Raw genomic sequence first — 25,810 nt, forward strand, 5'->3', positions numbered from 1 at the left:
GGAACAAATAATTTAGAACACTAGTGTTAGAGGGTCAAGTTTTTTTTAATAAATAAAGTAGATAGAATAGAAATAGAATAGTGAGTTCTAGTGATAGAGGGTTAAGTGTAGATGGAAAAGATGTGTCTTTAGCCGCTTCTTGAAGCTGCTCGGATTGGGTTGGGCAGGTCATTTCACCAGTAGGGATGTACCGTTCACTTGCAGAAAGCATGCAAGCTTGTAGAAGGAACATAAGTCTGAAGTAGCTAACTTAGGTAAAGAGGTACAGAGCCTGTGGTAGGTTTGTAGTCAAACATCAATATCTTGAATATTATGTGAGCATTATGGTAGCCAGTGTAAATTGATGAACAGAGGTGTGACATGCACTCTTTTGGGCTCGTTAAAAACTACTCTTGTTGCCGTATTCTGGATTAGTTGCATGACTGCCTGGAAGACCTGCCAAGAGAGCGTTGTAATAGTCCAGCCTGGAGAGAACAAAAGCCTAAACAAGGAGTCATGTAGCATGTTCCGATAGAAAGTGCCTGATCATCCTAGTGTTGTATAAGGCAAATCTGTAGGACTGGGCAGTTTTATCAATGTGGTTTATGAAATTCAGCTAATCATCAATCACAACTCCAAGGTTCCTGGCTGTCCTGGAAGGTGTTATGGTTGGTGCGCCTGTTGGGTTGGCTGAAACCACAAGCAGTTCTGTCTTGGAAAGGTTGAGTTGAAGATGATGGTTCTTCATCCAACAAGAAATGTCTGTTAGATATGCTGAGATTTGAACAGCTTTTGTCTGATCATCAGGATGGAATGAGAGGTAAAGCTGAGGTTCATCAGCATATGAGAATATGATATAAAAAGCTGTTTTTGAATGACAGAATCTAGTGATGCCATGTAGATACAAGACACAAAGTCAACTGGTGGCTTGGTAGCTTGTGATAAAATAGATTAGTGAGTGTCTAAGGCTGATGAAAAATAATCTGAGCACATTTATTTTTCTGTGGCAATAAGACCATCAGACCTTCAGCACTCTATTGAGTCTGAAACAAATCAAACCACAAACTTTTTTACTAGCTTAATCATCTTTGTAGAAGAAAAATTTCCCTGTTCTGATTTCTCAAATACCCTAATTATTTATGACAACTGGATTTGACTGAAGGGCAAACAAACAAGAATAACATCATTCGCCAAAGCAATAGACAAAACCATTTGCAACAATAAACTCTAATCACATTTTTTGATCTTTAGAAATGGGGAAAACAATTAAATTTCCCATATAATTATTCAGAATATAAAAGTACAATCCAGTACAAGCAGCCTCCATGTGTTCATTTTCTTATTGGTAATTAGATGGTCGTTAAAAAAATAAAAATTGAAATATTATTTTCTCCAGTAAAAAAGAGTGGTCTTGTCTCTAAAAAAGAGTGGTCTTAAGGGGAGAAAAATGCACAAATCAAGCACCGTTTACAAAACAGTACTATACAAATATGTCAGTAGATTTAGTGAGGACAATAGGGGGAATCGTTTTTATGGATTTTGGCCAGAACCCAGAAGCAATAGGTTCAAGGTAAAACATGAAAATTGATGTTAAGATGTTAACCGATGAAAAAGTCAATTACTAGGATCCATCAGTGAGAAAGTGATGTAATGCTAAATTTTTCCAAATCTGTTCAGATGAAGAAACAAACTAATTAATATTCAGCTAATTTTCATTTTTGGGTGAACTATTCCTTTAAACTGTAGTTCCAAGTTATAAACTCTGTATTGTATACTATGTATGTTGGATTTGGGTGCCAGCTTAGGGCAGCCTGAAGCCTCAGTTATGATGAATGAGAGTGCCGCTAACAGACTTTACCAGCAAGTGCCAGAAACAGGAGAGCTACAATAACCTTTCAAACTGCAGCCCATATATTTAGCTGAACTACAGCCACACTGAGTGCAGCAGGGTAACTCTAGTGAACAAGCATGTTTACTCAATTACTCTCTCCTGTTCCCTGAGGATGAGTGTGGTCAGCGCTTTCACCAGCAAATCAATTCACTCCAAGTGCCAGACAAAATAGCGCTCTAATGAAAGATAAAAATGGAGGATGTGGTGTGAAAAGGATGTGTGAGATCCAGCTGGCAGCGTTGCTGTCCTGCAGCATGAACTGAGCAAGTGTGCAGAAAGTATCACATTTTTGTAATCAAAAACACTGGTGCTTGTTTGGACAAAATTCAGAAATGCATATGGAATCTGTTGGTTATATATAGTTACTGTTTTGGTAGCTGCCACAGATAAAAATTTACCTTTAAGAATTTAATATTCAATGCATTTTCTTTAACAAAAAAAAAAAGAAAGAAAGAAAGATAAGGATAAGGTAAAGGAAGAAAAGATCCTATATGTGTAGACTCAGAGTGAGCAAAATTGCTTAATGTCCAATATGTAAATTACAAATAATTCATAAATTCAGTTACCCACATACATACAAACCACTCACAGGAGTTCCATTGCTGCATAAATAATAATCCAAAAACTAATAAAAACTCCAAAGGGAATTAAATAAACTCTATACTTCTGGGTCTTTTTCTACATGCCTCTATGGTGTTGTAAACAATATTTATCAGTGGGTCCACCCTCTTGAAGAACATATCAGGTTTATGACAATATAACACAAATTGTAAGTTATAGATCAGTGTTGTCATCTGTCCACTGCTGTTGTTGTTGTTAGGGTTGCATCCACAGAAGTTCCAGATTTGTGCGGGGAATGTTCAATTTAGAATCTCTTTGACTGATGTTCATGTGTAAATTGATGGTTAATTTAGAATCTTCATCGTTATCGCGTGTGGTATATTTATTTGTATAATACTTAAGAATTATTTAAGAACATATGTCTATATCTTCCAAATAACCAAACAAACCCACCAAAACATACAAAAACTTAACAACATAAAAATAAAATCTGGGGCCAAAATTTGCAGTAAAACAATAATACACAGAAACACACACATATAGCCAATAGATGTCAGTTAACACTAATGCCAGTTCTATCAATAAATGTAAGTAATTTTAATCTTGTTCAAACTTACGTAGAGTCGACATATAAATAGGAAAAATACGCCTGGATAAACTCATTCAAGTGAGCCGGTCTTACCTGGAATAAGTCCAGTGGTGACAAACAGCTGAAGAGAAGCCAACATGACACTTGGATTCATTTTGTGTCGCGAATGAGGAATAAAATCTCTTCTGTGGTTTTATAACAGCAGACGCAGCATTTCTCAGGTATTCCCAGTGAAATCCCTCAGCGCAATATACATGCGCAACTAGCCTAGTGCGTGCTACTCACAATAGTGATGACGAAGATTGTCTGTTACTCAAGCCTATGAGAAATATGTCGTATGATAAAGTGAGAGCGTTATGGTAGTTATAAAAACACTGCATACAACATAAGTAATTAGTAAAAGAACACTGCAAAGACTACTTTTGAGATATAGTGGTGAGTGCATGAACGTGAGTCACCTGCATGTCAGCTCGTTTCTCATTAAAATAAAAAAAAAAATTGTAATAAAACATTTAATAATAATAAATAAACTTTTTATGTAAACATTTTACATTGGTATCAAAGTGTTGGACCTTATTACATATATAAACAGATCACACAGATACTTTTTAAATGAAAATTATTTTATTCAGTTTTATAAAACAATTAAGCACATTCATGCACAGCAATAATCAGGCAGCCACAAACACACCCACTCAAAGAACAGAATCTTAATTACCTGAAACATAATCTGTCAAAAGCCACTTTAATGTTTACAATGTTTTTAGAAAATAAACAGTAACATTAGAGGAAACAAGCACATTACTAGTGGCTGAAGCATTTCTAGCACTTAAAAAAAAACTGGGGATGAAGGGTTCACATAATGCTGTAATGTAATTACATCAGTGAAACCTTATCCTAGTCAGAAGAGATGTCAAGTTGACTTTGATTAAAGTTTTATAAGAATCACCAGTCACATACTGTTGAACACTTTAGAAACCTCAAAAATATCTCTGATTAATAGCATTGAATTTATTGTTTTACATTAGGCAAACCTTTAACAATAAGGTCTTCCAAATTAACATGTCGAAAACCCTAAAAAAATAGACATACTTTTACATTTTTAAATGTTGCTATATATTTTGGTGTCCAGGGATTAATTTTAAATAAATGGTTAACCTCCTCCTCCTCAAAAAAAAAAACCAAACTTTATTACAAGCCAGGTTGAGTAACCTTTATAATTTACACCCACAGAAGCACGCTTGCAACTTATAGACTAAGGCAGTCCATGGGAACAATTAAAATACTGTACTTTCAAAGGTATACACAGTTACACTAAGATTTAAAAACACTGTGACTGAAAAAGAACAGTCCAAAGAAAATGTTTACATTTTTAAGTCTTGAATTGTTTGGTGGCCAGAGTACACTGGAGGCTCTAAACATAAAACACAATAATATACTTTAGCTTTGAATGGACCAGATGATACTTCACAAAGTAACTTTTTAACTTAATAGACAAATGTAAACGTTCTCAAATCTGGCATTTTCCCTCCAAGTATCTTGAGCAGATGAAATCAACAGGTGTATTCAAAGAGATACTTTAATTATTAAAGACACCCACAATCATTTCTAGAACTACAAAACAGGATCTGAAAGGGAAAAAAAAAGCTCCTACACAAACACACAAGGGAATGCTTTATTCACAAGTATTGTGCCTAAATATGCATCGAAAGTTCAACCACGGCCTGAAACAGCCATATAATTGGAGTGCTAAAGGTCAACCCAATCAAGATTCAATCAATCAAGATATTCAGTGACTGATAACATACTCTTGCAGGTACGACTGAGTAAGGCTGCGGAGTTCCTCTAAAGCATAGTCCTCCGGCATGGGTAGACGTCCAATGTGTGGAGCAAGCTGACAAAGAGGGATGTGTCGGGTGCCTTCACCACCGTGCTGGAGACTCGAGACCACCCGAAGGATGTTAGCCACACGTTTGGCCATCTCTATAAGGCAAGAGAGATGCAGGGTTACAATTCTACAGCATACATGTGAAATCCAATTTAAACATGGAACATAATTTCTAACCAGTTCCATAAATTAATGAGGAAAGCAGTTGAAATCAACTTATTAGCAAGGTTACACAGTACAAAGTTTCCACAAAACAGTAAAGGATTTTCAGACCTGATTGCGCAAGTCGGTCTTTAGCTTTGGAGCAGGGGAGGCGCTCTATTCTACTGCAGAGAGACGTCACCTCTGTATGCAGTCGCTCCAGCTCATAACCTGGGCTTTCCGTCTGGATATAAAAGACAATCACATTAGTAGTTTCTAATCTTTTGTTCTAGTTGAGCAACATACTATCCTGAGCAGGATACCTGTTGGATGTCCTGCAGTGTCTGAATGACATGGATGTAATCAAGGTAGACTCGTCCAGACGTGTCCCAGTCCTGAATCTGAACACTGCGCTCGGGCACTGCTAACCCCTCTAGGAATTCCAGAAGGTACTTATGATTATCATTAATGATGCAGTCTGAAGAAAAAAAAAAAAACAGGAGGATGGACTTAGTACAGTTGGTACAATCATACAGTTTCATACAGAATTCACCAGCAGTTGCTAAAGAACAGAACATTAAATCAGAAAACACAGATTTACGCATTTCCTTTGATAAAACCTATAAATTACAAAAAGTATATAGTCTAATTTTCATAAGTTGGAGAACCAAACTTAATTTAAAAGTACACATAACCCCAACTCCAAAACATAGCTACAAAATGCTTAAAAGGGGATATCAGATGCCCATTTCCCACAAGTTTATGATTCTTTAGGGTCTAAAAACCCTAAAGCTAATATGTCCCCTTTAAATCATGCCGTTTCAGTTGGATTTACTGTATAGAAAGTGCTGCTTAAGTTAAACAATTAGTAAGTAGTTACTTTTGTTTCATGAAAGTCTATACTGCAAAATATTGTATTACAGTGCATTTTACAATTTTTTTCTGATGACTTTAGTATGGGATATAGCAAAGAAAGGCTCAGTGGTGAAAAACTTGCACTTCTGCTTATGTATAAAATGTAAATAGGTTGTCTAGAACTGGGCAGCAAAACTAATACATGTTAGAGGTCTTCAGGGATCTATTAGGATCCGAAAACGCGAGGTCTGACCCGAGAGGGTTTGGTTCAAAAACTTCTACGAGTCCCTCAAACACAGGTCAGGTTTTGTATTAGCAGCCTCGAGTCGAGTAATTAAAATAAATGTTTTTCGTGAATGGACCCGAAAAGACCCAAATTCTTTTAAAACTATCCTGGATGTGTAGCCTCCTTTTGCATTTGTATCAAGTTCATTTTTGAGAAACGAATGTAGAAAAGGAAAATCCACTTGCTTCATTATGCTACGTGTTATTAAAGGGTTTTTCTTTTTTGTGTCCGTTCACTGGAGATGAGGTAAATAACGTTGCAAACAATACTAGCAAATCCATGATTTATTAGGCTGTCGACTAAATCAAACAATCACGTCGGGCACAGATTTTAGGACCTGAAAAGACCTCTAATACATGTAGCTTGCATTGCTGCAGACGTGACATGTTTCTGAGTCATTAAAAGTGTGTTCATGTGCTTTTGGCTTATTCAAACCTGAGGCCAGGTGCTGAATGACCAGCCGATGACAGTGATTCCAATGGCCGGCCTTGTAAAGGTGCAAGGCCTCACTATGTTTGTCTCCCTCTCTACAAGCACAGAAGGCCTTAGCCTGATGGATCCACTTGATGGGGATCAGCAACTTTTCCGTGAGAAACTGCTCTTTCTCCATTGACTCTTCTGTCTCCTCAAGGGAGCAATGCAAGTTGAGCATCTCTCTCACAGCACTCTCTCTACGCCTGCAAGGAGTTACATAAAATGTAAATCATCTCATGTACAGTCACTTAATTCATCCTAATATAAAACCTATCAAGAACTAAATGAGTACACTGAACAGAGCAGACACTTACTTAGAGTCAGGTATGTGCAGCAGCACGAAGATAGCCAACTCCCATAATCCTACAGTCTCCAGCTGGGCAGCATAGCTGGCATGCAGCAAGCCCTGGCATGAGGTGGACAGGTGGTTGTAGTTAAGAGCCTGCAACACGTTCCACAGGTGCCAGCTCAGCCGGTAGTCCAGACGATCAGCAGTTACTGTGCTGGGATCAAGTAGCTGCTGTAGGCTGTAGTGCCTAAAGAGAGAAAAAGGCACAAGAGACAAAAATCAGGCTGCATACATACACAGCTGTAGATACCATCTTTAATTAAAAACCAGGCAATGAAGAGGACACTATTACAAACCTGTCACTGTAAAGTTTGAGCAGGTGGAAGCAGATGTCATAGAGTGGCTTTTTCGATTCTGTCTCCTCCATCTCTTCATCCAAACCCAACAACTCGAGTTCATCTACATAAGGAGGTAAGGGAGGGCAAGCATACCTTTTCACTTCCTCTGAACCCTGAAACACACACAAATACAGTTAACATCATATTTTAATATATATAATTAAATAGATGATTAAGAATCAGTGGCATCTCTAAACAAGGTGGTGAAACAGCTTTTTTATTGTAATATTTCACAGTATTACATTATTTTTTATCAAATAACCGTAACCTCTAATTCCTCAGGAAATTAACAACTTCGGGGAAAAAAAAAGTTCTTCTGTCAAAGAAACAAACACACACACATTTTATACACACATACATATATATATATATAAACAAAAAATCTAGTGTGATTTGAGGTACCTGAAATGCAGATTCGTATTTGGCAAGGGCATCAGCTACAGATGCAGTAGGAGGCAGCATGTACCAAAGATGAACAGCAACACACCGCTTCCAATCCAGCTCAGAGCACACGTTTATACAGCTGTCTGTTGACTGCCACACCTTTATTACCAAAAAAAAATCAATATGTATAATAATTACAAATCATGAAAACCAAAAACATGCATCTACATTTAACAGCATTTTATTTACTTACTGGTTTGCCTGCAAGCAAAGCATAGATTCGCAGCCTTTCCTCCTCTATGAAAGAGTCCGTCTGCACGCTGTTCCAGTCACTGAGCTGCAGAGCCGATAGATCTCTACAAAACTGAGAGCCCACAGCCTGAGACAGCAAAAGAGAAAGACGATGGTCCCCTACACACACACACACACACACACACACACACACACACAATCTCTATTAGAACCACTAATGTTGTTATACAGCAAGCAACTTGACATTAATCATTCATGAACAAAAAAAAAAAAACCTGCACACTCACCACTCTTCTGGGACAGTTTGCAGGCCTTGCTTATGCAGTAACCAGTAAGGTAACTGAATATGGCCTCAGCATGATTGCGCTGAAGGGCTCGACCCACTTCCTCCTCAATGCACTGAGCCGCACACTCAGAGAGCCAGTGCGAGAAGCACCTCCGCCTCTCAAGCTGCTGCTGGTAGTCTGAGTATTGCTCAGCTTCCACATCCCGGTCACCCAGACGGCCCCAAAGAGCAGCACACAAAGTCCAAACTTGGCGCCAGTGGGCCAGACCAGCTAATGCGGAAAATCAAAATTTAATATATAATATGCATGTGTATATATTTAAATTTTAAAATTATTTAACATCCATTAACACATTAGTTCCAACCCTGCTCCAACACACAAAGAATGTAGTTCTCAAATAAGCCCTGTTCTAAAGGTTTATGGTTGGTAAGACTTAACTTAATAGAAAGTAAAAACAAACAGAAATTAAACTCTCAAAATATTATCTAGGATTGGAACTACAAAAAAAAAAAAAAAAAAAAGGGAGTAAATGACAGTTTTTATTTTTAGGTGAACTATCCCTTTAAGATTCATTAAACCTCCCAAAAAAGAAAGGGGAAAGCAACAAGCAAGCACTGCATACCATCCCCTCCTCCTATATCTTTGTTGACCTCGACAATCCATTCTGCATAACCATGCAGAGCATCCACTCCTTTTGCCGGCTGGATGAAGGGACAGGAGTCCTCAGTGTTGATTGTACTGTGCTTTAGACCAATCTCCAGTGGTCTGTGATACAGAGCAAGGCTCTCTGCTGAATGCTTGGGCTCCAGGCCAACCACCCGCTCCATACGCACTTTAAATGGACTTTCGGTGATCCTGATATGGTGCAACAATGGGGAAAAAAAAAAATGTAGAAAAATTGTGGTGCATTTTAGATGTGCATTATTTGCAATTATAAACTACGGAGAAGCTAAACTTACGGTTTGCTTTTGGTAGGTTTGGGTAAGAAGCCAAATCCCATGATCTCTGCCGACTGCTCCTTCATTGCCTCTGTTACACTAAGTTGATCTCCACAGTGTACCAGTGTCCAGTTAGGACCCCAGCCCACTCTGAAAGATCGCCCTCTGAACAAAGCAGCATCCATCAGCAGACGGCCTTTTCCCAAAGTTATAGAGCTCTCTAGAGGTACTGGCCCCCCTAGCCTGCGGGCCCCCACAGTCCGAAGAGTAGGTTCTGGAGGAGGGGCCGGCAACAGGAAGGAAGGACCCAACGATGGCCATGGAGATTCTGATGCTAATGACTTGCTAAGCTTCTGAGGTATTCCACCAAAAGGAGCCTCTGGCAACTGGGAAAAAAGCCCTCCTCCTGAGGTGAACTTGGTTTGTAATAGGGCTCCAACTGTGATGGAAAAGCCACAATATCAGATATATTAAAAGAAGCATACTTTCCAAAAAGTATGTAAACCGCATGAAATGTATTAGGCTGGCATACTTGATGGCCGACCAGCTCCAGAAAGCAAAACTTTGGGGGAAGCCACATCTTGCATGAACGTTGAAGAACCATGCTCTTGAAACAAGTCACATTCATCATCCTCTGCAAAGAGAGAGGCCTTCATAATCTGTATAGAAAAACAAATCAACATTAATACAAACAACAGAATATGACACGTTTCCAATCAATGACTTAATTACACGTGCTACCTGTAAGGTATGAGGGTTAATGCCCATCGAGGAAGCAATCTGGCTTGATGCAGACACAGGCTCATGCTCGGCAGGAGTATCAGATCTCAGTTTGTTCTCCTCAAAAGTTCTTTCTCCATCCTCCTCACCCAAAACACTGTCTGCCGGGTGCTCTTGAGTAATGTCAGCCATATCACTGTCCAACTCTGACACACGGCTGAGCAGCTCAAGAACTGCTGTACTCTACACATTTGGAACAGAAAGAGATCAAGTCAAGTCTTCGTTCTTGATGAGTGCAGAGTACAGTTAAAACTGATTTTATCAAAGCAGGTACCAAAATAATTTGACAGGCATCAAGGTTCTAGTGGCTGGCTATTCAAAACATTGCTATGAAAGCATCGAGTAGCCATGAAATATCCTGACACAAACATTTTCTCTTTATTTGTACCTTTATTTGTCAATAAAATACATGACAAAAATCAAAACAAATTCACACACTGCCACTCATACACTTTTTCACTGCTATACTTATAACTAAAACAATCTGAAATCCCTCATATTTCTAGAATATATCAGATTAGACAGACTTTTAATTACTGCATGTAATGTTATTTAAATCACCTGTTAAAAGTAAATATAAAATACAAAGGGTCAAACATATTCTTTGCTTGTGTTCCACAAATATAACATACAAATATTTCATATTTTGGCTACGTCTCATTCCACTCAAAACACATTCAAAAAGCAATCACTCTGTCTAAACAAAGCAATATTTTCATTAAAGAAAATGTTTCAGTTGCAAAGAACAACAGTCAGCTTTACAAACTATAAATATTAGATAAAAAGCAGCTCCCTTTGTTATATGTGACCCTGGACCACAAAACCAGTCTCAAGTCGCTGGGGTATATTTGTAGCAATAGCCAAAAATACATTGTATGGGTCAAAATTATTGATGCCAAAAATCATTAGGAAATTAAGTAAAGATCATGTTCCATGAAGATTTTTTGTAAAATTCCTACTATAAATATATCAAAATGTAATTTTTGATTAGTAATATGCATTGTTAAGAATTTAATTTGGACAAGTTTAAAGGTGATTTTCTCAGTATTTTCATTTTTTTTGCACCCTCAGATTCCAGATTTTCAAATAGATGTATCTCAGCCAATTATTGTCCTATCCTAACAAACCATATATCAATAGAAAGCTTATTTATTGAGCTTTCATATGATGTATATATCTCAGTTTTGACTGATTTTGTGGTCCAGGGTCACATATGAGCTTTCTATGTAAACCCAGAACATTTAAAATGTGTGCACAGCATTTCAATAACTTCCAATCTCTTGGCATCGCAACTGAAAACCACCTGAACCACTAAAGCTCTTTGCCCTCTCCCCGCTGCTAGTGTTGATCTGGACTGCGGGGAGCACAGCAGGTATCAGTGAACTTGAGGCCCCCGGAGACCAATGTGTATCAGACCCAGTGCGTTCCTCAGTCTACCTGAGCCTGTGGCGCCATCTGCTGCTGGGTCAGTGGAAGCTGTGAGATCCCAGGTGGAACCCCTGTCTTCAGCTTCTTCAGGTCAAGCTTGGCCGGGGGGACTTCCTCTTCTTCATCAGATTCCTGGAGTCCGTACTTTGAGAAGTGGGCTACCTGTAGAGGACATTTTGGTTACATTCTCAAGATTCGTACATGACAACAGCTAACTATGTAATACAAGAGAAGTCAGAAAATAAAATGTGGACTGAAAACAGAAGTTAATGGAATGTGGAGTAGATGCTCATACCTCAAAGACCCAGGAGCCAGTTTCAGGGCGGTATTCCAAGAAGCGGGCACCCTGTTTACGTGAGGCTGCCTCAAGCCGGCCCTCATAATTCATCTCGGTCAGCCTCTCTGGACTCTTAATCTGAGAGCATGTTGTCTTGTCATTGGGCCACACACCATCTAGAGTCACCTCAGCACGTCTGTGTGTTACAAGAAACAAAATAAATTGAAACAAGAAGAAACTGTTTCAAAGATCGACCAATGTGGTTGGCTGAAGATGCAAAAGTGAGCCATGCACATTACCTGTTTAGTCCCTCTCCGACAGGAGGCTTGTCTTTGTCATCGGGGTAAACGATTATCTCCTTACGCCTGAAGTGCACAATCTCATCCAAATTCATGTTGGTAAGATTCACCTCACCAGAGAAGAAAACCGAACCGTAGCCTGCAAAAAATAAAAATAAAATCAAACACGTCATCTGCTGCTCACATTTGTTCTTATGCATGGTGGTGCTTCTTGCAATACGCGCTTACCTTTCCTGCCAACAGTGAAGTTCTCCACAATACACTCTCCGTTCTCATTCAACAATCTTCCAAGCTCTTCCATTGATGGAATGGTGTAGTAGCCCATACGGCTAAGAACTATACCTGAGAGAGGACAGAAATAGCTCAGAATAAGATTTGTATCCTATCAAGTACAGGTTATGTTTTGAGGACTGTCTACCGAGAAAAGCATACCAGCTGGGTGAGGAGGTTTCTGAGCATCCAGCTCCTCATCTCTCTCCTCCTGAATGGAATCCTCTGCCAGAGAGATGTCCTCACTGCTGGCCTCCAGGCCATTGCGATGACTGCCAACTCCCCGCAAATTAAACTCAGTGATAGTGTCCTGTAGCAAGGGGCTCGGCTGGGCGTGTGGAATTGGTTTGGTGATTGGGTTGGTGTAGAACTTGGAGACCTCCAGATCATCCTCCCCACTTCTCTCCACAGTTAGTTCTCTGTTCTCTCCTTCATCCATACTCAGACTGAGGTGTGACAGGAAAACATTAAAATGTATGCCTGCATCTTGACTAAGTACAACAGTTGAGAACTAGTGTGAACATACCTGAGCCCATTTTGTGGGTACTCTGAAGGGGAGGCCAAGTCATCAGCCTCTCTGTTCAAAGAGTTGTTATATAGACTGCTGTTATTCAGATTCTTCAAAACAAGCTTCTTTATGCTCTTCCTAAAACAAATATGCAGACAGGAACACTTCAGTTAGTGCACAACATTTTGAGCTGAATGTGCAATAAGAGTAGGTAGAGTTATGATGTCAGGTTCGTACCTAGGCATGAAGGCTCCATTGTTAAGAGAGGGTTCATCATCATCAAGTCCATCAAAGAGCTGAGATTTAGAGGAGCCTGAGGAAGACAGAGCTTTGGGACGAACACGGGTGGCAGGACGAGGGGTCAGTTTGTACTGAGTAGGGGTGGTCAAGGCTTTCTGAGCAGCTGGATTTGTGGGCTTCAGACGCTAATGATGGAGAAGATATGTTAAGCAGTGCATAAACTGTGGCAAATGGTGTAAAAAAATAAAAAAAAAAAAAAATAAAAAGGACACTGACTGGTCTCTTATTGAGCCACTCGCTAATCTGCTCAAATAACCAATCTGTAAGGAGGTACACTGAGGAAGGGGGGAAAAAAAATTCAAACCTCTTCCTTCTTTTTGGGGTCTGACAGTGGATTTCTGAAGAGGGGTGAATCTCCAAAAGGAGAATAGGCCAATGCACTGATCTGCTGTTGGAGGACGGCTTGCTGCGCAGCTGATGCATTGGGGTCAGTCAGAGCTGTCAACAAAACATAGCACACCAGTTATTTATTTTACAAAACCTTAAAGAGATCTCTCTCACATAAAGTACCCAATTTAACATGATCACAACCAGCCACAGGAATTAAATCCTTTTGCACTGACCCACAGGCTGTTGAGCAGCACCAAAATTCAGAGTGTTGGCTCCAGTGTTGAAGCCTCCAGTCCCAAAGGTGCCCACTGTCCCAAGGGTGGAGCCCAGCTTGTTCTGGTTGTTCCCAAACAATGATGTCTGGCCAGTTCCTACAGCTGAAAATACAAACTAATACTTAGAAAGTATGTTTATTTTTACAATAACAAATAAATACAAAATTATGCACCCTAAAACATACCTCCTCCAAAGCCAGTTCCCAATCCTGTTCCCAGGCCTGTCGTCGCAGTTTTGTTCCCAAAAAGGCCCCCACCAGTACCAGTTGCACCGAATCCTTATTTGATAAGAAACATATTAGTATTTCTATATCAGATTTAAGTGCACACAGGTGAAAAGATGCCCATCACTTCCACCACCAAAACAGAGAAAGAATTTGATTACAGCAAACACTAGTCAGTATTAACATGGTACAATTTTATTGTCAAAGTCTCACCAAAGGTTGAGGTGTTTGTGTTAGTCCCTAGAGTGAGTGTTGGCTTATTTGCAAACAGACCAGTGCCTGTTCCAAAGGAGGGTGCGCTAGTGGTGGTGGTGCCAAATCCAGCAGGCTTATTACCAAAAAGACTCTGTTAAATAAAGACAAGGACAAGTTAATCATTCAGAAAAACAATGCAAAAAAAAAAAAAAAAATCTAAAAATTGACTTTTGAAGAATACAGAAAAGAGAAAAAAAAAAGAGAGCTAAATTGTAGCTTCTCCAGAAGTCACCTGTGCACCCACGTTCCCAAAACCAGCGTTAGTTTGGCCGAAAATTCCTGTGCCGAAGCCTGTGGCAGTACTTGTGTTAGTGTTTCCAAACAGTCCTCCAGCCTGAGAAGCAGCCGTATTGCCAAACAGCCCCTTATAAATAAAATATTGGATTGAACACAGAATTGACATGATGTTAGATTAATAAGACTACTTAAAAACATTTAGTAAATCAGTGTAGACATTTACTACACCTGCTTTAGTAAACTCACCATGCTGCTGCTGTTGCCAAAGGAAAAAGTGTTGTTTTGGGTGGTGGCAGCTGAGCCAAATGGTTTGAAGAGACTGGAACCTTGCTGTTGTTGTTGTTGTTGTTGCTGCTGTTGCTGCTGCTGTTGCTGCGGCTGGCCAAACAAACTTCCTGTGGTTGTACCAAAAGCCCCAGTGCCTGCAATGCAAAAAGTTAGCACATAAATAAATAAAAATCTAAAATAAAAATCTAAATAAACAATTAATATACAACCACTTACTTGTGCCAAATGAGGTCTTGTTCTGGCCAAAGCTGAAGCCAGTGTTTGGAGGAGCTGAGGATCCAAAGAGTCCAGTGCCAGTACTGGGAGTAGCTGTGGCTGCTGCTCCAAATAGACCACCTGTGCCAGCTGCCATAGGATTGGAAGGACCCTTCCTTCCTGCCTGATAATCCTCGAGTCTCAATTCCTAAGATCAAGGGAAAAAGGTATATACATTTCATCATGGCTTTAAATCCTTAAAACTCTAGACAACAGATTTGTTACACATTTTCTGCAGACAGTTTATCAAAGCACCTGACAAACAGTGCTTGTGACAAATATTTTAGCAGCCTACCAAGAACTAAAACAACTATCACAACAAGAGAATCCAACCTACCTCTAAAGATTTGTTCTCATATTCCTTCATTGCAGTGATACACTGGTGTTTGGTGTTGATGCTGGTTGTCACACCTCCTTTTACCATTGTGTCACTCCCAGTTGGTGGCTGTAGCAAAACAAAAGATTTTGGTTAAATACCAAACATGTAGCTAATTTACCAATATGAAAAAAATAAATAAAATAAAAAGTATAATAATTTCTAAACAAACATTGAATTTGATTGTTGTGCCAGGGGGTGCAGCAGTAAAACTTGATGCCCCAAACAAAGAGCCTGATGTTCCTCCAAAAGGGTTGGATGTTGTGTTCGTTGTCCCAAATAATCCACCGCTACTGGTGCTGGTACCAAAAGCTGCAAAATAATTCAAACAGTTACTTATGTCCATTATGTGTGAACTGTTATTTTAATCAAAGACACTACTTCCACAGCAACCAATTTGTATTTTAATCAAAGACACTACTTCCACATCAAACAATTTATAGATACAAAGGAAACTTACTGCCAAAAGTGGCTGGTTTGTTGGCACCAAAGGCATTACTCTGCTGGGAAAACAATCCACCACCTCCGGTGTTGGTGCTTCCAAAGAGGCTGTTTGACGTGCCACTGGTGGCACCAAACCCAAACCCACTACTGGTGGAGGATGTGACAGGCTGACTGAAGGTGCTTGAGCCAAATAGACCACCTTGAAGACAGACACAAATATTTCAATACAAATCACACTGCTTGACCACTAATTTCTTATGTGAAAGCACATCAGTTTCTAGTGCAATCTTTTCCTCAAAACCACCTTTAAAATAATAATTCTCAGCAAGTCAACCCCAATTTTTTTTTTGTTCTGTTACAGCTTGAGTCACCACAATCGTGTTTCTATTTTGCAAATGACCAACATGCAAAGTAAACTCATCTCTTCTCAAACTGCAGTGCAGATCAGTGAGAACAACTGGTCTTACAGTGTCTACGTCGGACGTGAGAGGCACAGCGTGACAAAATCTAGTAGAACGCATTATAATTAGTGATGCTGTCTACACTGGACAGTAAACTGCTGCTGCATTTTATTTATGACATGCTCACACAAAGTTCAAATGATTTGCAACGGTCGTTTTTCACTTCCAATGTAGACAAATTGTCGTTTCAGTGTAGACACAGTGTTACAAAGCCAACCCGCTACATCTACACCAAATAAATGAAAGCATAATCTTAGTTAAGTCTAAACAAGCAAATAACTCTTAATATCGAACATTTCAAAAAAAAAAAACTGTGAGATTCTGCACACAACTACTGCTACAGAAAACAGCATACCAGGTTTGTTCTGGGTGGTCCCGAACAGTCCACCTGTATTGTTTGTTGTCCCAAATGCTGAAGATCCAAAGCCCCCTGTTGCTCCAAATCCAGTATCTGATGATAAAGGTAACACAAATTTCTTACTTTGTCTCTTTACAGTTTTCATTATTCGTTCTCTAATTTCTTTACAAATAAAATACCTTAGCATACATATTAACTTACTTTGTTGCCCAAATGTTGAAGTAGTTCCAAATCCTCCTGTCCCTCCCCCAAAGGGAGCACCAAAAGATTTGTTGAACATCTTGCACTGCTATAGAGCCTGCATATGTCTGCACAGAAGACAAAAAAATTTCAGTTCTAGCACAGCAAATACACTTCACCTGATTTACTTACAGTCAATCTAATCAATACCTAAATGGCTATTATTATATTAGGTGTTTATACATTATACATTGTTTTGTAACCACCATGCTAAATTTTTCCTATAGTTTTGAAACTTTGATTTCCTACGGTCTGTGCTAATATTACACTGGCTAAAATAATGCATTTCCATAAATATCCCTGACTGGTGTTCCTGCTAGGAATAACTGCTGAAAATGATTAGATGAAATGCCTTCTGCCCTCTAATTAATAGTTCATTATAGTTCAATATTTAGATTTTTGCTTGTGTTCATATTAAGTAAACTGATTTTATTTTATTACTTTTTTTAAATTCATTATTAAGCACATGATGTTTTGTGTGTGTGTCTGCATGTGTGTTTAAAGCCATGTCAGCTGTGGCTATTTTCATGGCAAGAAAACTTAAGGCTAAATTATATCATGTTTTTACAATGTACTTTTACTAAAAACTCTATAAATGTATTTGGCTTAACGTTGAGCTTTTAAAAAGATTTAACTGAATAATAATTAACAACAACAATAATAATAATTATAAACTTCTCACAGGGTTAAAACCAGCACAATCTAATAAAAAATGCTATAAAACGGTTATAAATAAAACAATTTTGACTGACAAAACATGCTGGAGGATCTTCTTCAAAATCTAACAGGAAATTTCGTAATACCACAGCTGTATATTTAAAAAGGATATTTCTATTTGCATAACTTATTTTCATACGTGAATTTTAAAATATCCATACAGAAGCAAATGTGTTTTCACAAGAATTGCACCCGCACCAGTAAACAGGTTTATAGCCTAAAGGTAAAGTAGAGAAAAACGTGAGAACAAATATAAATTTCAAAACAGCACAAGCATATACGTCATGTGTCAGATACATATAATGTGCTGTAAAGAGACATGTTTCAGGAATCGTTAAATAACTTGTGATCCATGTTATTGTTCATGCTAGTTTTGACGTCTACTAGCAATGTTGGGCGCCAGAAATATTATGAGCCAGTTGACTTACGGCCTGTGGGAAGGTGTTGTTAGGATTTGTTTGTGGTTTTATAATTAATATCTTCCGCTCACCACCAACACATTTCATTACTTTTTGGTTTGAGCCGGATTAAACCTGTGAGAACCAGTTTGCACGAACAAGTGTGAACCAACGCAGCTACAAGCCAAAAAATGAAAGGTAGCCGTCATGTGCTTACATTAAAGTTTCTATTTCAAATACAATTATTTAGAGCTTTCACGAGCTGTTATTAATCTATTTAAATGTAACTTGTTTTAAAAGCCGTTATCGACTTATTTAATCTACCATGCAAATATACAATACCATACGCAAAGTTTCTACTTTCAAATTCACATGGCTCGCTAACTTACAAATGCTAACTTGCTAGCAATCGGGCTTGAAACGCACTTTATCCAACAAACAGATTTAATCAATCTTACCGTTTATTTTGCGGAGATTGGTTAATCAAACGACCAGCAAAGAAGTCCTCACTCGAAACCTCGATATTTACGGAAACGTCAATCCGGTGTTGTCAGTTTTGAACATCAATTTGCTAACTTTCGGTCTCTGCTCAGTGTTGATGGAGGGAAACAACGTAGCTAGCTAGCCGATAGCAGTCCGCGTCATATTTAGACCTCAGACGTCATCACGCATCACGTGTAATTTCCGGTGTTCTGAAATATTCGGTGCCTGAGATTTTCTGTGACACTGGGCGGAGCTAACATGAATATTCATGAGTTTCATGTTTCATGTTAAAGCGCCACAATAAATGTTTGTGCTCCTTGGACCATATAAACTGTTTTCGTTAACATAAATTAATTTGATTTCAGCGTCGAACTAACTTAAGTTTTCAGAATCAGAATCAGAATCAGAATGAGCTTTCTTGCCAGGTATGTTTACACATACTAGGAATTTGTTTAAGTGACAGAGCTCCACAGTGCTACAGAATGACAGTGACAAGACGATACATATTATAAAAAGAACTTGATACAAGTATACAAGACAGACAATGTGCAAACATAGCAAAGACATTTGAATGGAAGTATGTGCATTAAATAAATAAGTGAAAAATAAATAGTGTTGTGTTCCACAATCAAGTGTTCATGAGATGGATTTTTTTATTCCTTTAGATTGTTGATTTAATTTGTAGATTGTGTGCTGTAAGTTTGATTTAATATAATTTATTATGATTTAATTTAAGGACATGTTCTAACTAATGAGCCAGTAGGCATTTATAGGACAGCGTTTTAGTGCCACGCAAAAAATAAATAAATAAATAAATAAATAAATACTAAAGAAATACTACGAGAATAAAGTCAAAAATATTATGAGAATAAAGTCGAAATACTACGAGAATAAAGTTGAAATACTACGAGGATAAAGTCGAAATACTACGAGAATAAAGTCTAAATATTACGAGAATAAAGTCGAAATACTACGAGAATAAAGTCGAAATACTACGAGAATAAAGTCTAAATATTACGAGAATAAAGTCGAAATACTACGAGAATAAAGCCCTACTACAAAAATAAAGTCGAAATATTACGAGAATAAAGTCGAAATGTTTCGAGAATTTAAATCGTACAAATTAAAGTTATAAATATAATATATTGAGGGTTGGCTATAGCCTATTTTGCGCATGTAAAGGCCCGGATTGTTGCCTCCGAGCGGCCGCATCATTTTACTGGGATGAGGAAGAGCCAGTTTTGCTGACTTGCGAAAACAGCTTAATATCAAAAATATATGATATTTATTAACAGACTGAACAGGACCAACTTATTCAGGTCATACACCCAATGGACATTCCTTTGGGGGGCGCTAGCTCTCTTATTTGACTATTTTTAATACACTACAAATATATACACTACAAAAAATGCTTTTCTTACTTAGACTTTGTCTTGTTTTCAGCCAAAATTTAAAATAAATTGTAAAAAACCTGTCTTTTTTTAGTAAGAACAAGTCGAAATTAAGTTTTTGCTTAGAAAAAGCTAAATAATCTGCCATTGGGGTAAGCAAATAAACAAGACACAAAAAAGTAAGAAAACCTTTTTTTTTTTTTTTTTTTTTTTTTTTTGCAGTGTATGTGGGATTATTTAAAGAAATAATACCTTGTGTCGTACTCACGGGGACAGTATGCTTCGATTGCATTCGTTGTTTGTAATATAAAACATTTATAATATAAACGTCTCATCTTTCAAAATCTTTGACAATTCTTATCAAAATTCGTTGTGAAAATTCACCTGCTCTGCAAAAATGTCTGTGGCGTCCAATCTTTTATTCCCCACATTTTTTATTAAATTAAATAATATTTTGACTTTATTCTTGTAATATTTTGACATTATTATCGTAATATTTCGTCTTTATTCTCATAATATTTCGACTATATTATCGACATATTAATCTCGTAAACTTAGATTTTTTTTTTCATGTGGCACCAAAACGCCATTGTAAAAAAAAAAATGCTGTGGTATATTTAAGTCATTTTGTTTTGTGCTGATGTTTTACTTTGAGAGTCTGTAAAACTGTTGATTGCTGGTAAATGCATCTTTGATGGCAAAATAAAATTTCCGCTGTGATATTTCTGTCGTTCCTTATTTTTGGCTTAGTTGGTAGCACACATAACTTCATCCAGACTTTAATATTAAATGAATTCATTAATGGTGAAGTCAGAATCCAAGCCTTTATTTCACAATGTTTTAGTCCTATTCTACAGTACAAGCTAACGTTACTTCAAAGTAACCTCATATATATATGGAGGATGATAATCATTTGCTTTCTTGATTGTATTAAATGCCAACTTTTTAAAGTGGAAATTAATATAGCCCATGCAACATTTTAGTTAATTTTCATCTGTGAATAAAGTAAAAATCAGCAAGTAAAATATCTTAATTTATTTAACAGCTGAACCAGCAATAATAAGGTTGAATGTTGTACATGATCACAAATCAAACTTTATTATGCCAAATCAAATGCATAAGTATATTCTGTACAACTTTTAAAACGCACTCAAATGTAAAACCGATAAGTAAATGACAAAAAGACGAGAGTTGTTGGCTTGATTAGCCTATATGATGCATATTCTAACAATAAACTGGATTTCTTATGTAATTAATAAATGTCTGTGCACAATAAATATGTACATATATTAGCTCGAAACTGAAATTAAATTCCGTTACAGAAAGCTGTATTTTTTTTAATCAGGAGCACTAATACTTGAGTGCAACTTTAAGACGAAACTCATGAACGGGAAACTCATGAATATGCATGCTAGCTCCGCCCAGTGTCACAGAAAATCTCAGACACCGAATATTTCAGAACACCGGCAATTCGCCTTTTCAAGTAATATAACTACGCACGTGGCGGATGTTTTTATATAAATATTTGTTCAGGGAAAGATGTTGTTGTTGGTATGTGTACTCCTATATCATTAGTAATGTTTATAAAGCCTAACTTTATAAACTGAAAACCTATAAACGTTGAAACATTAATATTAACTCAGAACGTAAATGCATGTAACGTTATAGAAATATAGGTCTATATCAAATATAAGCAATCCATAGCAATTTTCACGTTTTACATAACAAAACATAATGGATGCACAGTTAGGGCCAATTGTGTAAATTTACAGGTTGTTCTACATCACAAACGTTTTTTCATCGACTGGCCGCTATGGCTTCAAAAGGGAGTCAATCCTATAGACTCCCCATGTTAAAATGCTTTAAAGCAGAAATAAGTATGTTTACAGCCTGCGTAGAACCGGTGGTTTTGGTCTATAGCTAATTTTGCCCTTCATGTCAACTGAGGGGGTGAAATTTTTTATAACTCATCCGTTTAAGTTATATTAAGCCCAGAGCCATAGAGAAACAGAGTTACGACACTGCCATAGGCTTCCATAGGAACTGAGGAATGCGGAAGTAAAGCGTGTCATGGAGCGGCCAAAATATTGGCCTCGGTATTTGCTGAAAAACTCTAATTCTAGATATCTTAGATTACTCACAACTCATAAATAAAGAGGCTTTAATTTTGTTCATTGACTTTTATAAAGCTTTCGATTCTGTTGAGCATCTCTTTATTTTTGAAGCCCTTTCTAAATTTGGTTTTGGTAGATTTTTCATTAACGCCATTCGTACTTTATATAATGGTATTAACAGTTGTGTTTCCTTAGCTTCTGGCACTTCCCCCACGATTTTCTGTGGGTCGTGGTATTCGACAGGAGAAATGGGGCATCCCATTTCTCCTTTTCTTTTTCTGTTGTCCGCTGAGCTATTAGGTGCGTTCGAGATGCACTACACTAGCCTGCCGCCGGCTGGCGAGAGCAGCCGCTTGCAGTCGGGGGAGGAGTAAAGAGACGGCAGTCAGGTCGGACACTTATAGGTTTCCGTAGTGTGCTGAAAATTGTTTTCTTAGCAGTCTATGAGGTCTGAAAAAGCACAGAGCAAATTATTTTGACCTGTTTTATATTGACATACTGTTAGTAGCTCATAAAGTGACGCCAAGACAATAATTTTACATAAACAAATAACAAGCAACATTCAGAAAAACTAAATAATTTTGAAATGGTCTCTTATTTTGTGACTTTGTGTATAATCAACACAAAGTAGTACATATGCATGAGTAGATATGTTACATGTTAAAACAATCATTACAAGATTACATTGGCATGGAAATAGATTATATAAAACACAGAACTCGTCAAAGATGTGTTTATTGTATCACAAAACCATTTATACATATAGAGTACATATAGGCCTATAAAGAAGCCAATCATTTATTCTATACAATCGTTTTGCTTTTTTATCAAATTAGTTGTTAGTTATGTAATGCAATATGACGTTTATTATTTGTATCTTGGTTTTGTAGTCAGCTATAGGACATTTTTCAAATATAAGCAGTTCAGTGTAGTGAAGCCTCTCACAGCATCCATTAAAAAAACAAACAAAAAAACAACAGCCTCTGGTTGACCAGTTTTTTTCCAAGTTTTAACTCTTATACAATAAGAATATATATTTACCATATTGCCTAATCTTCATTTCCATCATTAATGTTTTGTTTGAATATCAGATATTCAATATAAAGATTGATTACATGAGATGTTGTCAACTTTGTTTTACTGTTGGGTAAAAATCATATTCATGTATGTAAATGGAAAAAAATGTAAGCCCTCCTTAAATGTAAGTTTGTAAAAATGTTTCAGAGTTTTAAGTATTTAAAAAATCTAAATAGAGAGTCTGAAACTCTTTGCCTCTCTGTCTCCAAATATTTATTATTGTAATATATCTTATTAGATATTTTTTGATGTCTATTCTTGCTTTAATGTTGTGTGTGTGTGTGTGTGTGTGTGTGTGTGTGTGTGTGTGTATATATATATATATATATATATATATATATATATAGTTGATTATTTATAGTATCAGTGATGGTTGTGCCTTAAGTTTTGTTCCCTGTCTTATGTACATTTTCGCAATAATAATAATAATAATAATAATAATAATAAAAGATTGATTACATACAGGAACTTTTTTAAGAAAACACACGCAGCACAGGTCGTGCTTGTCGTCACATAATCTGACCAATGAGAATAAAGTGTGTCGTCATCAAGGCTTTCGCAGCCGATTTTAAGCAGCTGCAGCGCCTGACCTCTGCGACTGCTCTCGTTTTCCTCTCATGGTATTTTGATGGCACACGTGATCGAAAGGCGGCTGCAGCGCCGATCAAAGTCGGACAAATTATCTTACCAGAATGCATTGTTTTGTAAGGCGGCAGCCGATTTCTTGCGGCACCGCATGAAGTCGAACGCACCTTTTATGTTTGCATATAGAGTCTGGGAACGTGAGGTCAGCAACGCAATGCATGTTGGGAATTTAGGTAACGGAGCTGCGGTAGACACTAGGTGCGTTCGACTTCATGCGGCGCTGCGCATACCGATCGGCGGCTGACTTGAAGTAGTGCATGCCGGTTAGAAATTTTGTCCGACTTGAACCGGCGCCGACGCCACGTGACGTTCACTTGTGGCATCAAAGTAATGTGAGAGCGTTTCGAGAACAGCCGGCTTGCTCAGCCAGCGCAGCATTTCAGAAGGGACTGCACCAGGCTGTGATGACGTCACAGCTTCTCATGATTGGCCACATTCACCACATGACGATGATCACGCGTGTTTCGTGCATAACAAATCAATTTGCATGCCATTTCGTAAATAGTTTACGATCTTTTGACTGCAGTACATTTTTTCCCTTAAATTCTTTATATTGGATTTGTGCATAAGTTTATTATTGTACTTTTTTCATACAGACCACTAGTATTCAGCTGCATATTTAAGTAATATTTTTTATGGAATAACTAAAGTGTCACAGACATTTAATGTAATGTGGTCAACATTGATTGATGCTGAAATCTGTAGTTGCTGCTTTACTTGCATATGCTGCATTTCTTCCAACAAAAAAGGTATTTCTATAGCTTCCAGTTCATGTGCAATAAAGTAGGCAAATGCCACGTGATCTGCCATGTTTGAGGAAGCAACGAGATCCCCAACTTGTCCGACTTGACGGCTCCGTTTTCTACGGTGACCGGGAGGGGACACCTTCGGTTCACTTATGTTTGTCGTGGCCACGACATATAAACTCGTGGGAACATGATATTATGTCGTGGCCACGACAAACATAAGTGAACCGAAGGTGTCCCCTCCCGGTCACCGTAGTTTTCAGCTCCTCCCCGACTGCTTTCGGCTAATCTCGCCGATCGGTCTGCGCAGCGCAGCATGAGCTCGAACACACCTACTGTGTTGGATTGTGATCGTGAAGTTTTAGTCTACTTTATTCTGCACAAATAATATTTTTGGTGAACTCTTGTTGTGTTAATTGCCACAATCGCACTCACGACCGGCATGTACGCCGACTGTCAAATGTTCCGATTTTTCAGCTTTCTAGCTTGGACAAATCACCTTGGATCCCAAGTGTCCACAAAACGGCGTCGCTTGCTCTCAGTTGCTCTCAAGGAATGTCATCCAACGTAAACTTTTCTGTGTAAATATGTTCATGTATTGTATGTATATATTATGTATGTAAACATAATGTAAAACATAAAATCATGTCTTAGGACAACTTTAACTTTTTTGATCCACTTTAAATGTTGACTACTAATATATGGGCTCGACATTAACGCTTGTCAGCTTGTCCGGGACAAGTGGATTTTGTGAAAGGACAAGTGAAAGAGGATTTTACTTGCCCGACCGGACAAGTAACCTGATTAAAACATCAATTACAAACAATAACTAGCGCAGCAACGAAACTTTGGTGAGAATAATTCTGATTGTATTACTTATGATGACTGAAAACAGACAGTATCACGTATCAAGCTCGTGCAGGCTACCTGACTCACGGAAAATCAACACTAATAGGCGCAACAGCACACACAAAGAAACAAACATACTGCGGTAGAAAAGCACCATTACGATTGCAAACGTGACATTGATTTTATACAACAGTAGTTCAATAAACTAGTAGTTAATATTAACTGACTTACATTTTAGACACATCATTAACCGTTTTTGCTAATGAAAATAGTTCTAAGCAAAGCAACAGCAGAACCTCTGTGAATCTCCGAGCAACACAGCGGTATTTCAGTAATGAATGATTTAGCATTTTTTTTAATGAATCGGGTGAGTCAGTGAATGAACTGGTTGAATCCGTGACTCGCTCATTAAGACAGTGACTTACTGCCACCTATTGGTGGTTCGGTTTTATATTTAAAGGTATTGCATTTTTCCAACATTTTAGATTTATGTTTAAAAAAAGTAAAACATTAATCTTATAGCATCATTTATGTATTTGCAATTTTACTGTGTAAATGCATTTTTTGGAACCT

At 37.8% G+C, this 25,810-nt stretch overlaps 2 protein-coding genes across 2 annotated transcripts in view; both read right to left on the reverse strand.

The window, feature by feature from the left end:
* The window catches only part of LOC141300172 (neuronal acetylcholine receptor subunit alpha-10-like), a 9,274-nt gene extending 6,035 nt beyond the window's left edge, over window positions 1-3,239 (reverse strand). Inside the window, exon 1 of the mRNA XM_073830505.1 lies at window positions 3,114-3,239. Coding sequence (XP_073686606.1) covers window positions 3,114-3,174 — 61 coding nt within the window. The 5' untranslated portion in view covers window positions 3,175-3,239. The remainder of the gene's footprint in view (window positions 1-3,113) is intronic.
* A 772-nt stretch (window positions 3,240-4,011) lies between these two features.
* Window positions 4,012-18,543, reverse strand: nup98 (nucleoporin 98 and 96 precursor). Its single transcript, XM_073830502.1, has 33 exons — window positions 18,391-18,543; window positions 16,779-16,885; window positions 16,575-16,670; window positions 15,775-15,957; window positions 15,487-15,626; window positions 15,276-15,383; window positions 14,900-15,086; window positions 14,642-14,817; window positions 14,391-14,522; window positions 14,117-14,249; window positions 13,865-13,957; window positions 13,638-13,781; window positions 13,379-13,512; window positions 13,012-13,199; window positions 12,793-12,912; window positions 12,429-12,712; window positions 12,225-12,338; window positions 11,997-12,135; window positions 11,716-11,893; window positions 11,430-11,582; window positions 9,954-10,175; window positions 9,745-9,871; window positions 9,234-9,651; window positions 8,897-9,129; window positions 8,275-8,544; window positions 7,989-8,146; window positions 7,754-7,894; window positions 7,310-7,464; window positions 6,979-7,200; window positions 6,626-6,867; window positions 5,373-5,527; window positions 5,182-5,293; window positions 4,012-5,003 (listed from the first exon to the last, which is right to left on the reverse strand). Exons 2-33 carry the CDS (start codon window positions 16,855-16,857, stop codon window positions 4,810-4,812), a joined length of 5,430 nt encoding a protein of 1,809 aa, XP_073686603.1. The 5' UTR covers window positions 16,858-16,885; window positions 18,391-18,543; the 3' UTR covers window positions 4,012-4,809.
* Between the last annotated feature and the right edge of the window lie 7,267 nt (window positions 18,544-25,810).

This window comes from Garra rufa, chromosome 24 (assembly GCF_049309525.1).
Source record: "Garra rufa chromosome 24, GarRuf1.0, whole genome shotgun sequence".
Taxonomy (NCBI): Eukaryota; Metazoa; Chordata; class Actinopteri; order Cypriniformes; family Cyprinidae; genus Garra; species Garra rufa.

Bases quoted from the DNA above. Each gene is read 5' to 3' on its own strand.
- nup98 (XM_073830502.1), bottom strand. From the start codon at position 16,857: ATGTTCAACAAATCTTTTGGTGCTCCCTTTGGGGGAGGGACAGGAGGA. The intron at 14,818-14,899 runs GTAAGTGGTTGT...TTTGCATTGCAG, and splicing joins CAAGACCTCATTTGGCACAA to GCACTGGGGCTTTTGGTACA. The intron at 7,895-7,988 runs GTAAGTAAATAA...TTGGTAATAAAG, and splicing joins CTTTGCTTGCAGGCAAACCA to GTGTGGCAGTCAACAGACAG.